The sequence below is a fragment of the Macrotis lagotis genome, chromosome X (assembly GCF_037893015.1).
Source record: "Macrotis lagotis isolate mMagLag1 chromosome X, bilby.v1.9.chrom.fasta, whole genome shotgun sequence".
Taxonomy (NCBI): domain Eukaryota; kingdom Metazoa; phylum Chordata; class Mammalia; order Peramelemorphia; family Peramelidae; genus Macrotis; species Macrotis lagotis.
This window is the reverse complement of record NC_133666.1, coordinates 571,659,463-571,675,870: the sequence shown is the minus strand read 5'-3', so window position 1 is coordinate 571,675,870 and position 16,408 is coordinate 571,659,463. Positions and strand designations below refer to the sequence as shown.

The following is a 16,408-nucleotide window of genomic DNA, read 5'->3' as shown; positions in this document are numbered from 1 at the left end:
AACCCCCATCACCAAAACTAATTAAGATGAAATTAATACCATATTTAAGAGAATATTTCAAAGTGTTTAGAGAATGGGTAGGTAGGACACTATGGATTATAATTCAATATGAAGAAGAGATCACCCTTATATCATTATCAAATTCATGAAGAGGCTATATAAATAAATCAACTATTTAATTTATAATTAAAAATATTTTAACCACATGAAGAGGTTATATAAATATAGTTTTTAATTTTATGATCTTTATTTATATAGTAATTTTTAGTTAAGTCTTCTAATGGAAAGAATGATTTTAAGTCATAAAAACCTGAGTTCAAATTCAACTTCAGATACTAGATATTATGTCTTCAAGCAAGTCATATAGCCTCTACTTACCTTAGTTTATTCATCTATAGCATGGCAATAATAATAGCACCTCCCAAAGTTATTGTAAATTAAAAATTTTTGAGTCCAACTCCCTTACTAATACATTAGAAACTAGGAAAAATGAGTATAAATTGATTTGACTAAGGTTAAACAGAGATAAAATAATCGTGTGTCTTCTAATTCCTAATCCATTGCTCTTCCCTAGTATCATGCTGTTGCAGTTGTGTAAATGTCTAATCTTCACTCCTTGTTGTTCTTTCTTTTCTACTTTCTGATACTTTGTATTTCTTTAAAGTTTCAGAATTTCTTATTCTTGTAGGATGAGTGATCTCACTTGTTTTAAACATAGAGAGTATATGCTAATAGGTATTTCAGTGACTCTGTAAAATAATATGACACAGTCCATCCCATACTTATCCCCACTGGTTAAATACTTTTGATGCCACTTGGAGGAAATGTGAAATTCTCTGGTGAGATCTGGCTACCTCTGTCCCAACCTCTTCCATTTTTTGTACTTCAGTAATTATTTTTTTCACCTAAGAGTGTAGTTTGGATATATTGATTAAATTCACTTCAATTCAAAAGCCAAGTGCCTGCATAGTTTAATAATTCTCTTGGATTGATCCTATCCACTAAGGAAATTATGCTTTCTGTCCTTCTTATGTAATTTCATTGATGTCTTATCATCACAGTATCAGGATAGGTTAGCAATATATAGTGCTTTCCTCAGAAAAAGGGAAGCCAAAAAAAGAGGGTGAACCTTAGAAATAAAACTATCACACATTATGCTCATAATTTTTTTAAAAAATTAATATCTCTTAATTTGTCTGTAGATGCACTAGAAAGCCAGAAACTCCAGTGATACAATTTGGAATTTGGACTCACATCTATAAGCAATCCCCATTGCAATTTTTGTGTACCCATTTTATTCCACAAATGGCCTCCTGGTACCTATGAGGGGAACTCAATTAAGGATGCTGACTCTTACTATAGTCTTTTCCTTCTCACTACTGCATCACTAGTAAATGTCTCTGATTCTGTTCTGTAATTGTATTCCAATGTTGATAGCATATTGATTGGATTGTACAGCATTTTTAAAAATTTCTTTCTTCCTATTTATTGCTGGTGGAGCAGTAGAGTGAACTTATGGAAAGGTCTTACAAAAGAAGAGGGGCCCCTCTCTTGCCTGCTTTTCCTCCCACTCATCTTTTAGCTCTCTCTCTTCCTGTGGCTGCCCTTATCCTACCTTAATTCTAACCCCAGGGTGATTTCTCTCACTCACAAATGATTACTTTTCATTGGGTGAGTTCTAAAGGCTTTGTCACCTTTAGAAGCTTTATGGAAAGAATGGATCAAAAACATGGTTATCATTGGCTTTTTTCTAAGTTAATAAAATGTTGTTTAATATATTGTCACATAGTTTCAATTAAACTATTAAAAATGGATTTTTTATGATAGGTTGACGGAGTAATTTATAAGTGAGCAATTTCTCATTTGGTCTAAAAGACAGGACAATTGTTTATTTTCTTAGTTAAACTTGATATCCTTGAGTACTAGTTATTTCTTTATCTTTCTGTTCCCTGGATCAGGTACTCCAAAATATCACAATCTCATTTTTGGTTGCATGTAATAATTTTCTATTAAAATTTCACCTAAGGAGAATTAATTAGATGAAGAATAAAGAGTGTTTTAATTGGATTCAGAGGACACAAGAATTCTGTGTGATTTCTGGGGTAGGGCATTATAATTGAACCAAGAATCAACTGGGTTCAAATCCTACTTCAGATACTTATTAACCCTGTTGCTTTCTCAATTTCTTCATATATAAAATGAGAGTATTAGATTCAACTTTTAAGGTTTCTTTCCCTTTTAAATCTGCAATTTACAATTCATGATTCCTGTCTCTCTGACACTTTCCATCTAGGCAAACCTGGCAAATCTTTTAGCTTTCCAACTAGTTTTCTTATCTAGAAAATGAAGAGAAAACATTAATTTACTTTGAGATTCCTTGATTCTTTTGTTCAACTTGCTTTGCAATGCATGGATAGCATTGTGTTGACCACAGGAAGTTCATGATTTGGAATGTATCAAATTAGTTGAGATAAAAATTATATATATATATATATATATATTATGTATATATGCTTAGATAATAGAATTTAACAGTTGTGTCATGTTGGTGTCAAGGATTTCTTGATCCAGAAATTTTTTAATTATTTTAGAACAGGTATTCTAATATCAGCATATTAGATATTCTTATTCATATTCTTATTCATTCCATGAACAAAATCTGTACTTATATTAAGTAGCCTTATTTCACTTTTCTGATGATGGGTAGTGTCTTTGACATGCTGTCATTTACTTTAGCCTAACTCACCATATCATTATGTAGTATCTGTGGAATCATAATGAACTTCTATACATAGCCTATGTTTCTGAATAGCTGCCAGAGTTCAGGCCTACTAATGATGTTGAACATTTTTTAAAAGATTGATGGATATTCTACAAAGCAAGGGCTCTATCAAGGGCAAAATCCTCCAAAGTGAAATATACTTCTGTCTTGTCTTCTGCATTCCAAATACTTGCCTAATTATTTGCCTAAGAATTGAGTTTTCTTTCCAGGTAGAGTATTACTATTATTCACCCTGGTTTTCTTTTACATGTAAATTTATTGCAGTTTCTTCTAAGAATGAAGTGGGATTTCTTATACAATATTCAACATAAAGGTACAAATGTAGAAGGGACAAATGTGAAGCCTTGTAAATCTAAAGAGTTGATGTAACCTAACTTTACTTTTTCATACTTATAGAAAATAGTCTTCTGAATACCTGTTGAAAGTTAGGCATATATTTAAATAGTTGCATACATTATATCATATTTGTTTACTGATATGCTTTAAAATGTTTTTTTTTTTCAGTTGGAGTACTCCCTCCTCCAACACAGATTGCATCTCTTTGCACTTTAAGACTATCTGCGAATTACTGTTCCCACTTCCACCCCCTACCTCGTGTCTAACGTTCTGGTGAAAAACTTGTCTAAATTTAGACCAGTTTTAGACTACAGACTTATATTTGAAGTCTATATATACACATACACATACATACAAACACACACACACACACACACACACACATACATTCACATATGGGCATCCAAGATTTTAAGAATGCTACATTTATGTGTGCAAATATGTATTTGTCACAGAGGATGAGGAAATAAGGAATTGGAATTTGCTGTTTATGAACTATATAAGAAAGGATCTTTTGATTGGGGTTCAAATGTTTATGAGATTTATTGTTTTAGAGATTTTAATAAATCTCATAGTTTATGATTTTCCCTTAGTCAAACAGCTAGCAAATGTCGCCAGTAGAATTCATACCTAGGACACCCTAGTCCTAGTCATATACATTTTATATTGATTGTCTATACATGTGTGATTTTCTATGTTCACCTCTAATTTTCTTTCTCTATTTTTATGAGGAATCTCTCTCTCTTTCTCTCTCTCTCTCTCTCCCCCCCAATATCATACACTGTCTCTGAAGCATATAAGATTTTGTCCTGGGCATGTCATGTAGTATCTTCAACATTCTAACATTTAGAGTTGAAGAGCAATCGTCAGTCTATATTGAGAGTACATATACATATAAATGTACCATTCTATATCTTCCCTCAGTGTTCAAAGATGAAATCCAAGAAAATACTTTTTGCTCCCATTGCCTCAGTTCCCCCTTTACCCCACACACATCTGAACCCTTTGTAATATGGTTTCTAGGCTCACAACTGAAATGGTTCTATGTTCTCCTATGGTTCCAACTTTTCATTGCTATATATATAGTGGTTTTTTTCTCGTTCTTACTCCTTTATTACTTTGCAGCATTTAACACTTTTGACTACTCTCCTTTATGAGAATTCACCCATCCAGCCATATATATTTATCTACCTCTCTACATACATATCTATCTATCTATCTATCTATCTATCTATCTATCTATCTATCTATCTATTCAGCCACTGCCCTGTCTTGGTTCTCCTGCAACCAGTTTTCTTTTGCTGAATCATCTTCCATATCCTTGACCTCTTTACCTTTTGCCTGGACTAGAGGAGTTAAATCAATGTACTCTAGGTCCTCTGATTAATGATCAGAGGACCCAAGCCAGATTAAAATCTATTTGGAATATTTTAACAAAATAAAAAGCACAGTAAAATATAGATGATATTGCATTTTTAAACTGTCCATATGTGAACTACAGAAATTCTTGTGTTTGGTTTTGTGGTCCTCACTTCAATTTATTTTATATTAGGAGCCTGGACTATTGCAGAAGCTTACAAATTGGTCTCCTTAATTTGTTTTTCCTTTCTCTGATGCCTTATTTTAATGTCTACAATTCTTTTAGGTTTCTCTCAAGCTAATACTCCACAAAGCTTCCTTGTGGATATTCCTAAATACTAGGTCAGACCAGGTTGTTCCCATACTCAATAAACTTCCCAACTCTGTAGTATCACCTGGTATTATATGTACACATCTCTGTGTCTTTGCACTGAAAGTGCAAACTTGGAATGAAGTTTCTCATTGTGTCTGACTTCTATTCCTTCAAGGCTATTCCTTCTCTTCACCCTATTCTATTCCTTCCACTACTTCTATATAAAACCCAAAAATACATACTTGGGACATCTAAGACATCTGAGGTCTACAATATTTTCACTCTTTTCTTGCTAAAAATACTCTGAATCTATTAACAAAGATGATTTTTATATTCTCAATTTAATATATATATGTATATAGAAATAAATAGATAGAATTGATAGATAGATAAATGGATGGATGATAGATGATAGATATATACGTAATTAACTGCGCTTGCTTGCCATCCTGTTCTGAGTTTAGAGATACAAAAAGAGAAGGAAAATTATCCCTTTATATTGAAGGAGACAATTACCAATTCTCTTTTGAGAATCAGGGATGTTACTATGGAATCACTTGGAATACCTGAGCTTTCTGTGAAATAAGCAAAATACGCTTTATCTCAAAGAGATTTTCCCTCCTCTTGGGATTTATTCTTCAACTTTGTTTTTGAGCTGGATAATACTGAATGTTCTTTTCATCTTGCTTGATTCCTTTCTTGAAATTTATGAACAGATGATTAGTGAGGATATGTCTCTGTTTTTATCTCTTGGGCTTATTCATCTTATTTTCCATTCAATCTCCATTTCAGCCAACCTAGATTATTGACTGATTCTTTCCTCTTCTGATCCTCCACTATTATGCTGATCCTACACTATTTTGTAGGCCTTACATTATTGTGGAGGCCCTAGTTTGTTATGTATTGCCACAGGTCATTCATCTCTTATGTAAAGTACATACCACTTCTGCATCACTGCCTATCAGAATCTTTCTTTTTCTTAAAGGCTCAGTTCAAATTCTACCTCATTACTTAAATATTTATAATTTCCTTTAGACTCTGGAATTTCAAAGGGAATATAAATGATAGAACTAATAGAAAAAAGTGATTAGAATACTTTGCATGCAATGTCTAATTTAACCTCAAACTTAGATATAGATTTCATCAATATTTCATTTTTCACATAGTATACATTTTAATATCTGAAACAATTTGAAGGAAATGCATTTCATTTGGGAAATTATTTCATCACCATCAAAATTATATGTTATTTTTTTGGATCGAATAATGACACTGTTAAAAGACTTAAAATGTTTATGAATGAATTGAGCTTGAGATAGCAAAAAATTCCTCATTTTGTAGCTGGGACTAGTAATCATTCTCTTGACAAATTGAATGTTAATTTTTACATCCCAATTACATAATGACAACTACATTGAAATGTCTTTTCTACAGTCTCATAATGAACTTTTACAAGTTAATGGCAACATATTTATCAGTGTGGTATAAGTTCTTCATACACTACACTTTCCTTTCTTTAACTACAATGAAGTACTATCAAAGTTTCAAGGAACTTTAACTTTGAAGGGATTTCTGCTTATGCTACTAATTTTTTTTTAATATGGAATGGTGTGAAGATGAGTGACTGAATGTAATGACCAATTATAAAACAAATCAATCTTGTCCAATATTATTTATAGACAGCTTTAAGATTTTTTTGAACTAAAGGGATGAAGGAAAACATATAGGGAAAATGGAGAAATAATATAAATGCACAAGAGAAACTATATTTAGACATTGATTTAAAATTCCAATTTTATTTAAACAACTAAAAAAATAAAGAGCAAATAATTATATATGTATATACATTTTGAATAATTGAAAGGTAGAGAGGGAGTTAATGTATACAATCTCTACTAGAATAAGATTTACATTGCATCCAAAATATTATAATGAATGTCATGAAGTTGTCACTGCAAGCTCATATAGAAATGTCATGATTGTCTCTGATCAAATGCTGCAGGAAGGTCAAAGAAGAGCCTTGGGAAATGATCTATTGATATTTCAAATGTCATTACTGGCATAAGAAAGTATTTTCAGTACAGTGGTGCTAAGGAAATCTATGTTACAAGAAGTTGAATCGGTAGAAAGGGAAGTGGAGGTAATCCAAAAATAAAATTCTTTCTAGAAGCTTAGCAATAAAGAGGAGTTGTAACATAGAATGATAGCTTGTGAAAGTAGCAAAGACAGTTTTATTTTTTCTTTTCTACATTAGTGATTTTGGGGGATGGGAGGAACTGAACATGTTTTTAGGGAGAACATGAAGGCTTAGTTGAGTAGTTAGAGAAATAAATGTGAGAGACTAAAAATAAAGAAAGAACATCTGAAAGACAGGATGGGATGGAATCAATAGTACAGGTAAAAGGATTAATATTGGCATTCAGAAAACAAATACCTCATTATCTGAAATTGGAGCACCAAGCCATTTTCTATAACTGAAAATGCAAGAGCAGTGGTTAAGGCACTCTGAATGGACACAGTGAAAATAATTCCATACTTAGAGCTGGAAAACTCTATTTTGAATTCTAGTTCTAACTAATAGTTCTAGGAAAACTTTTCTGAGACTTGGATTTCTCATCTGCAAATTGGAAACAATAACACTATTTTTCTCAAAAAGTTCTTGTGAGGAAAGCATTTTATGAAACTTAAAAGTGTTTTACAGATGTAATTATTGTTCATGAATGGTAACAATGTTCTTTTCTTGTTTTGTTTTTTAATTTTTTATTTATTTAAGGCATTGGGGTTAAGAATGACTTGCCCAAAATCACACAGCTAGGCAATTATTAAGTGTCAGCTCCCCTGATTGCAGGGCCTGAGCTTTATCCATTGCACCACCTAGCTGCTCCACCAATGTACTCAATAAAACCAGCATCCTGGGTCAATTGGTGAAAAATAAGAGTATGTAGATCAGGGCTTTAAAAAAGATAAATTTTATACTAAATCATGCCTATAAAATTTTCTATTAAAGCATAAAAAGAAAATGACAAAAAAAAGAGAAGGGAATGTGGGATAAATGAGACATTAATGTATTGATGGCATTATGTGATGATTCAACAATTCTGTAGGGTTATAAAACCATGCATACCCTTTGACTTAGCAAATACCACTACTGGGTCTGTATCCCAAAAGATATAAAAAGGAAAGGATCTATATGTACAAAAATATTTATAGTAGCTCTTCTTTAGTGGAAGACAAGTAGAAAATGAGGACATGCTGAGGAATGGCTGAACAAATTGTGGTATGTGATTATGGTGAAATACTATTCTGCTATAAGAAATGTTGAACAAGATGTTCTCAGAAAAACTTAGACTTTGATGAACTGATGCACAGTGAAATGTACTGTGTAAAAAGGAGTAGCAATATTGTAAGATGATCAGCTATGAATGATTTAGCTTCTGTCAGCAATTCAGTGATCCAAGACAACTCTGAAGGACTTATCAAAAAAAAAAAAATACTATTCTTCCCCAAAGAAAGAACTGAAGATTTCTTTCTGACCAGATTAAACCATACTTTTTCAACCTTCTTCATTTTTTCTTGAGGTTTTTTTTTTGGTGGGGAGGTTACATTTTCTTTCACAACATGACTGTTATGGAAATTTTTTGCATGACTATACATGTATGCGCTATGTCTAATTGTTTACCTTCTCAATGCAAAGAAGTGGAAGGGAAGGCCACAAGGGAAGGGAGAAGATTTGGACCTCAAAGTTTTAAAAATGAATTTATAAAATTGCTTTTACATGTATTTGGAGAAAATAGAATTGTAAATATTTTTTTTTAAAAAAAGAAGTTTTGGAAAAGTTCATGTGGGGAGTGTGGTGTGAATTTTGTTAGACATGAAAACAAGATGTGCTTAGGTGATGGCCTAGATAAGCTTTCAAAATAAATTTATAGTGACTCTAATTAGCTGAGTTTCCTTATTTTTTTTTGCAGTCACCCTCAATGAATTCAGTTTGGTGTATCAGATTGAAGTCTGAATTTTATCTTAGAATGATCTGAGTTTAATCCTTTCTAAAATGCCTACCATCTATTTCACTTTTTTAAATAGAAAAAGCTTGGATCTGATTTCCAGCCTTTATGCTGGCTACATGTATGACTTTGGACAAATAACATAGACTAACTGAACCCTAATTTCCCCATCTGTGAAAGAAGTGGTCTTATTTAAGTTTTGTGATAATAAAAATAGCTAAATTTTACTTAAAGATAACACATATGGGGTGGCTAGGTGGCGCAGTGGATAGAGCACTGGCCCTGGAGTCAGGAGTACCTAAGTTCAAATCCAGCCCCTGACACTTAATAATTACCTAGCTGTGTGACCTTGGACAAGCCACTTAATCCCATTTGCCTTGCAAAAACCTAAAACAAAACAAAACAAAACATAACATGTACCAAACACTGGGTTAAATACTCAACAATTATTACCTCATTTAACCATTACAACAATCCTGAAAAGTATGTGTTATTGCCTTGCCTCTTTTACACATAGCTGAGGCAAACAGAGGTTAATTGATTTGCTCAGATAACATGACTAAATATTAAGGTTGATTTTTAATTTATTTCTTCCTTACTTTAGGTTTATATGATAATCACACTTAAAATTGTTTTTTTAGTTTTTTTTTTTTTTGTAAGGCAAATGGGGTTAAGTGGCTTGCCCGAGGCCAGCCACACAGCTAGGCAATTATTAAGTATCTTAGGTCGGATTTGAACTTAGGTACTCCTGATTCCAGGGCCAGTTCTCTATCCACTGTGCCACCTAGCCACCCCTCACACTTAAAAATGAATATTTCTTTATGTGGTATCAAGGAGAAAGTTATGTTTTCCATGGAATCTATACAAAAACTCTTTGGAGAAGATAGGAAGAAAATGAGGTGTCTCTTCTTACTTTTTGAGATTATTTTGATTGTGTTAGAAAAAAAATTCTAAAAAGAATTATATGAAAAATCTTTGTGAACTGATATTATGTTTAAGACTGATTCCTATGGGATATTGAGGGTATATTGAAATGTTTCTTGAGTGATTTCAATCATTCTCTGGAGCCAATTGTATGGTATAAAATTAAGTTTTATGATGAGTGAAGTCAGCAGTCATCAGAAGGGTTTGATATGACTCAGACTGTCCACACATAATATTTTGATATTATATTATAAATATACATATGCATATACATCAATCCACACATATATTTATGTGTAGTTATATCATTGATTTCATTTATTTACATATATCATCAGAACTTTTAAAATTTTAAACATAAAAATGACATTATTATTGAGAAGCAGAATTAATCTAACTAGTAAATTAACTAATATGAGTTTGCAATTGTAGTAATTAATTATGATAGCACCTTAGCTTACTATAGAGATCATCAAGAGATAACTAGCTATATAACTATGAATCAAGTGGTAGACTGAGGTTGGGTAACATACAAGCAAGGTTGAGCAGGTCCTATTTAACTTTGATATATGAGAAATGAGAATCTCTTTTCATATTTGGGGAACTAAGATTTTTAACTGTTTTTCTGTAATCTCTTCCCTCCCTGAACTCACATATTAGTTATCTTGAGAAATTATCCCTTAGTGTTCTCAAAATTATTATTTCAACTTTGAAAGACTATATAAATATATAACTTAATACAATGATAAAACACAATTCTAGAAAAAATGAGGATAAAATGTACATTGACAGAGAAACAATAAACTTAGAATTAAAAAAGTCATTTTTAGAAATGGCCAACATGGAAAATTATTTTTGGAGAATATGTATTTATATGATGAGGGATTTTTTTTCCCAGCTTTTTGCCCCTTTTCAGGGCAATGATGGGACTGAAGATGGGCTACCACATATAAAGCTTTTCCAAAGTATACAGACTCCTAGAGCTTGCCTTCTGTTAGCATTTTATAATCCATGTTTATTTCTATGTACAACTGGATGTTAGATTTTGAATTTGTGGAAATATCATAAAAGTAGAAATTAATAAAATTTGTTTTGAAATTACCATAAAGCTATGTTTTCATATGACAAAATCAATACCATCCTGAATTATAATACCACCTTCCAGCCCAACCTATGTCTCTCAGTAGTCTCTTTCATCATTCAATATCTTGTCTTTATCTGGTGTAATTTTAAAAATAATTTGCAAACATGTTAATGTATTCAACTGCATAATGCTATTTCCAAAAATATTTTTGATATCCAACTTGGATATGTAATGTAAACCTATTTTAGGAATTCAGGCATAATAAAAATGCATGTAGAAATTTATTTTTAATGTAAGAGAACATTAGAAGGAAGGACAGAAGAAACATACAAGTGAGAATATTGTTAAAGTTAAATATTGACTTTATTATAAATTAAAAAGGAGAAGTAAGTTGTATGTAATTTAAAGCACTTGTTTTCTTGGCTGCCTAAGAAGGGGTGAACTGACCTAGTTTGGAAAAGGAGCAAGTAAAGCTCCTATATTAATAGTAGGGTTAGCCAGTAAGTAGTCACTGTATTTTCATGTTGAGTAAGGTAGGAATATCTTGGCTCAAAATAAAACAAACTCACAAACCATTCAGTAACACCAGTTATATGTGTATTCCTTGGTGAAATGGCATCTTTATATTTACAATGTAAATATTCAGATATGATTGATACTACACTACATGTGAAGCTTTTCCAAAGTGATACAGAACCTAGATCTTCCTTTCTGTTGGCATTTTAGAACCCATGTTTATCTCTATGCACAATTGGGTGTTAGATTTTTGAATTTGTGGAAGTATCATAATAGTAAAAATTAATAAAATTTGTTTTGAAATTACTATAAAACTAAGTTTTTAAATGGCAAAATCAACACCATTCCATTGATGTATGATTGTGATTTAAATATATCAATGGAATGGTGTTGATTTAAATATTTACCACATGTGTTCTTTATACACAGAAAGACAAAAGAGAGGATCACAGTGATAAATACACATTGGATCCCTTTATCATCCTGATTTATAGTACCACTTCCCAGCCCTACCCATGTCTCATCATTCAATATCTTGTCTTAAACTTTAGTGTGTAATTTTAAAAATAATATATTATTTAATGTGTTCAACTGCATTATGCTATGTTAAATGGAAAAATCTAACAACTTTGTAGATATCTAATTGGGATATGTAATGAGGATCTATTCTGGAATTCAAACAAATGCTTTCTACATTAACGTGAATAATTGAAAGTTATCTATGCTTAGGAAGACACAATATGATTTTATGGGAAATTAAAAGCATCTGTTGTTCTCTCATATTATATTATTCTTTCATAATTTTTTGAATTTGCCTATTACTCTAACTCCTAAAATATGTTGCATTTACTATAATTGTACTAACAACATGAATAATTAAAGTCTCTGGAAAATAAAAATAATGATGTATCAAAGAAGTATTTTAATGGATCCACAGATTTTTTACTTTATTTCTCAAAAGAGCAGAGAAGTGTTGAGGGTTATGAACTTGCATTAGGAATTTTTCTTCAGAATATTTAGTATAGTATCAAAGTAAAAAAATTCTCTATTTTTCTATCGATAGGTTCTGTAGCCACTGCTTGTCGTGATCCAGGTGTTCCCATGAATGGAACTCGAAATGGGGATGGAAGAGAACCTGGAGACACAGTTGTTTTCCAGTGTGATCCAGGTTATGAGCTGCAAGGAGAGGAAAGAATAACCTGTATTCAGGTGGAAAACCGTTACTTCTGGCAGCCCAGTCCACCAGTCTGTATAGGTATGGATTCAACACACATGTATGTTTCTTTGTTTTATCTCTAGTGAAGTAGATTGACAGTGTCACAAGTAACAATGTCACATTCATTATTTTAAGGATGATTTCTAACCTATTTTTTTCTTGAAAATGAGTTATCCTCTATATTGAAATGGTATGTAGTGGAAAGATAACCAGACTGGAAGTCAGAGAATGTGGGTACTAGTCTCTGTTAACCTCTATTATGTTAGTGTTTTCAACACCTTGATTTTTCAGTTCAATACACATATTAGGTGAACATACTACTTCAATAATTCTTTCCTACTAGTGGATTAAATGGGCAAGATTGGCCTGCCCTCAGTTGTCTTACACTATTCATCTATAGCAAATCTAAAGACAGGCTTCTAATTCCCCCAAGAGAGAAAATAAGAAATTGTTTAAAAACCAAAAATTAATGTAGCTTTTAGGGAACTCATAACCAAAATACATAGGTAAATGTATACATACAACATGTATGCCTACATGTTGATAGTACACATATTTTAGTATATACCTATATGTATGTATTACATGTTTATATATGTGTTAGATCTTTATAAATACATACTAAATATATGTATCTTTATGTACATGAATGGGGGTATCTCTAGTTATAATTAGAAGATGGAAGAAAGAACAGAATAAATGTCTAACTTAGTATTAGTTGTACTAATTAGTTCTATACTATGTTCTGTACTAACAGAACTTGAACTAGCGGAGGAAATTTATCCCAGTATGGGGAAAATTAAACAGTTGTTCTAGAACAAGTACCCTAGAGAAATAGATGGAATTTGAGCCTGGATGTGGGAGTGGACTGCCAATTTGAGTGGAGCTGATGACAAGATGCTGATAGTAAATCCAGAGCAGGCTGAGGATGAGGAGGGAGAAGGGGACAGCATGATTGTCTAAGTTTGGTTAGCCTCTGCAACAATTCTTCAGAAGGAATCTAATACAGGCAAAATTCTAGCTTTTTTATTCTTATGGGTTATGAGAGAAGCCTGACCTTGATTCACCAAATCTATATCTTCATCTAGAGAACTGCTCCCACAGTATTTATCCCAGCACCAAGAGTCAGTTTGAGGAAAATTTTGTTGACTGGCTGAAGGTCTTAAAGCTTAAAGACTGCACCACCACCCCAACCCCAAAATATGCTTACAATTATTTGTCTATAGAAACTTGTCCTTTGACTGGAAGGGCAAAGAAAGTGAAAAAAAGGGAAACAGTTATTCTATACCTTCCTGGGGATGTTTCAGTTTCTGTAACCTAGAGGTCATGTATCGTATTAGAATTTCTGCTTTCCCAACTTCTCAATCACAGTTGGAGCCTTCTAGGAGTTAAGCAGAACCAGAAAGTCAGATTGTGGTAGTGTGGTAGGCCATACTGTGTGGAAAGTACATTGGAAAGTCTGCATATGAAAAGGAAAGACCATGGTTTTTCCCCCCTCATTAATGTTCTAGAATACATATACAAGATGAAGTATGATATAGTACAAAGGGCACTAGAATAGAAATCATACATAAGAATTTAGATCCAAACTCTGCAATCAAATAACATTTTATTGGGAAGTAAGTCACTTAGCCTTTTGTATTATAAATTTCTCATTTGTAAAATGAAAGCATTAGATAAGATTATCTCTAAGATTCCTTCCATTCTAGAAATCTAACCCTCTATTCTCAGTTTGTAAGGTGGAGGGACATCTAGGATGAATCTTTTGCATGAAATTATATTGCACAACATATTGGTATTATGAAATACATGCAATGAAACTGAAACGATTTGATGAACCACTAATTAAGAGTTTTTGAGTATTGAACATGTAGACTGTTAGCTAAATATTGGTCAGCAAAATTGCTTGAAAGAGAAAATCTTTGCCCAAATTAAGGGAAGCATATTATTGGAACAAAAAAAATTGTCTTACCATCATGCTCAGAATAGATACAGCATGCTTTGCTATTATGATATTGGTAAGATGGAACCTACTGAAAAAAAGGTACCAGGTTAATAAAGGGACTTGGAAATAAATTTTGTGAGTAGTTTGAAATACTAGGACTGGCTGTTAGACAGAAGAAAACAGCTGAGTGGCCAAGGTTGATGATCTTAACAGATTCTTTATGGACAAGAAGAAGCTAAAAGTTTTCTACTTGCCTTCAGAAGGCAAAGTGAGGAATAATCGATGGCACTTAGAGATTGGGGAGATAAAGACTCTAAATTACCAGTTAGAGCTGAGGGGGAAATGAGATAATTCTGCCTCCAGGATTGATTTCTCAGTTGAAATTTCTTAAGCAAAGCTAGGATAACCACTTGAGAGAGGGACATTTTAAAGAGTATTCATGATTCAGAGATGAATTAGAGCTTATATGGTAAATTCTAAACAGAGTGTTATGTGATTCTGTCATTTTGTTATAGTTCTTTTATCTTTTACAGAATGACGTGACACAACATGTACCCCAAGGAGAGGCTCAGAGTGAGGTTATAAATTATAAACTGAAGTTAAAAAAAAGAAATAAATTTCTCTATGGGAGATGGACTAGTGTTTGAAAATGTAGATAAGCAAACAATTTTGTTCACAATTCTCAATTCAAAAAATAAAAAAAAAAACTGGGACTGAAATCCTCCTTAAACTGAAGAAGTTAGAGGGAAGAAGCTTTTATATAAATCATGCTTTTTTTTCTTTTCCTAAGCTCCTGGAGAGTTGGGGGATGGGAACTGCACAGAGGATAGCTTGAGGAGAAGATATATATTAGAACTCTTCTGTGGAAGAAAATAACCTTTAAAAAAAACCAGAAAAACTGCTAAAGCGGCAAAAAGTTTGACCTCAGAAATTGATAAGAAAAAGCCTCATGATTGGAAATACAATGCCCAATATTAAATCTTGTACATTTTAGGAACACTATAAGTCTATGTCTTAGGCCCTGGAGCATAAGGCATTTTGCTAGCATGTAGAGCTAGTCATCCTCATAGCAAGTACTAAATAAAAGGGGATCATCTTTAAGAGAGTCAATAGAATTCATCCCACCACAATTGACAGTATGAAGATTACTTTGACATTGCCAGAGGGTAATGTAGAAACATTCAATGTGAAGGTAGGTAATTTAGACAGTTGTGTGGGTGGCTTTCTGGCAAAGATGGCAGAAGCAAATAAAATTGATTTGGCAAAAAAAAGGAAAAAAGCTAAAGTAATTGTTAATAGTTGACACCTAGATGGCTGTTTGCCAGGAAATCACAAGTAAAATAGACAATGTGTCAGATTTCATAAATTCTTAACCCCAAATTAATTTATAGATCTAGTGTGTTTGAAGAAAATTCTATTTTGGATAATTCATAATTAGATAATGTTCATTGCATTGCTTTTCTGCAGAATGAACATTACCTCTTTTATTTAATAATGAAGCACCAACCATTATTTTATGACTTTTAGATTAAAGCTAAAATTCCTGGCAGAATCTGAAATGTATTATTATTAATAAAATTTTACTCTTCCTTTTCTTCCTGATGTTTTCAATTAAGTAATAGCAATATTTGAATATAATTCTTCGCACATAGTTGGCCCTCAAAAAATTTTTGTTGAATTGTATGGAGTAAATGATGATGATGATGTTAATAATGATAAACAATTTATTCCATCCTGATGAAAACTGAGAATATTCTAATTTTGTATATAATTAACCCTCTACATCCTAGAGGTTAGAGGTGTAGTACTTCCTCATTCTGGAAAATTCATGTAAAATATTTTGACCCTCCCTTCATACCAAAAAAAAAGTCTGAATTATTTTCTTTGTCTTTTATGGGATGTTTCCCACATCTTATTGTAAAATTTGGG

The 16,408-nt window shown here is 32.3% G+C and overlaps 1 protein-coding gene across 1 annotated transcript in view; it reads left to right on the top strand.

The window, feature by feature from the left end:
* The window catches only part of CSMD3 (CUB and Sushi multiple domains 3), a 639,662-nt gene that overhangs the window by 190,114 nt on the left and 433,140 nt on the right, over window positions 1–16,408 (top strand). The window contains exon 14 of the mRNA XM_074202120.1: window positions 12,382–12,573. Within this exon, the coding sequence (XP_074058221.1) occupies window positions 12,382–12,573 (192 nt within the window). The remainder of the gene's footprint in view (window positions 1–12,381; window positions 12,574–16,408) is intronic.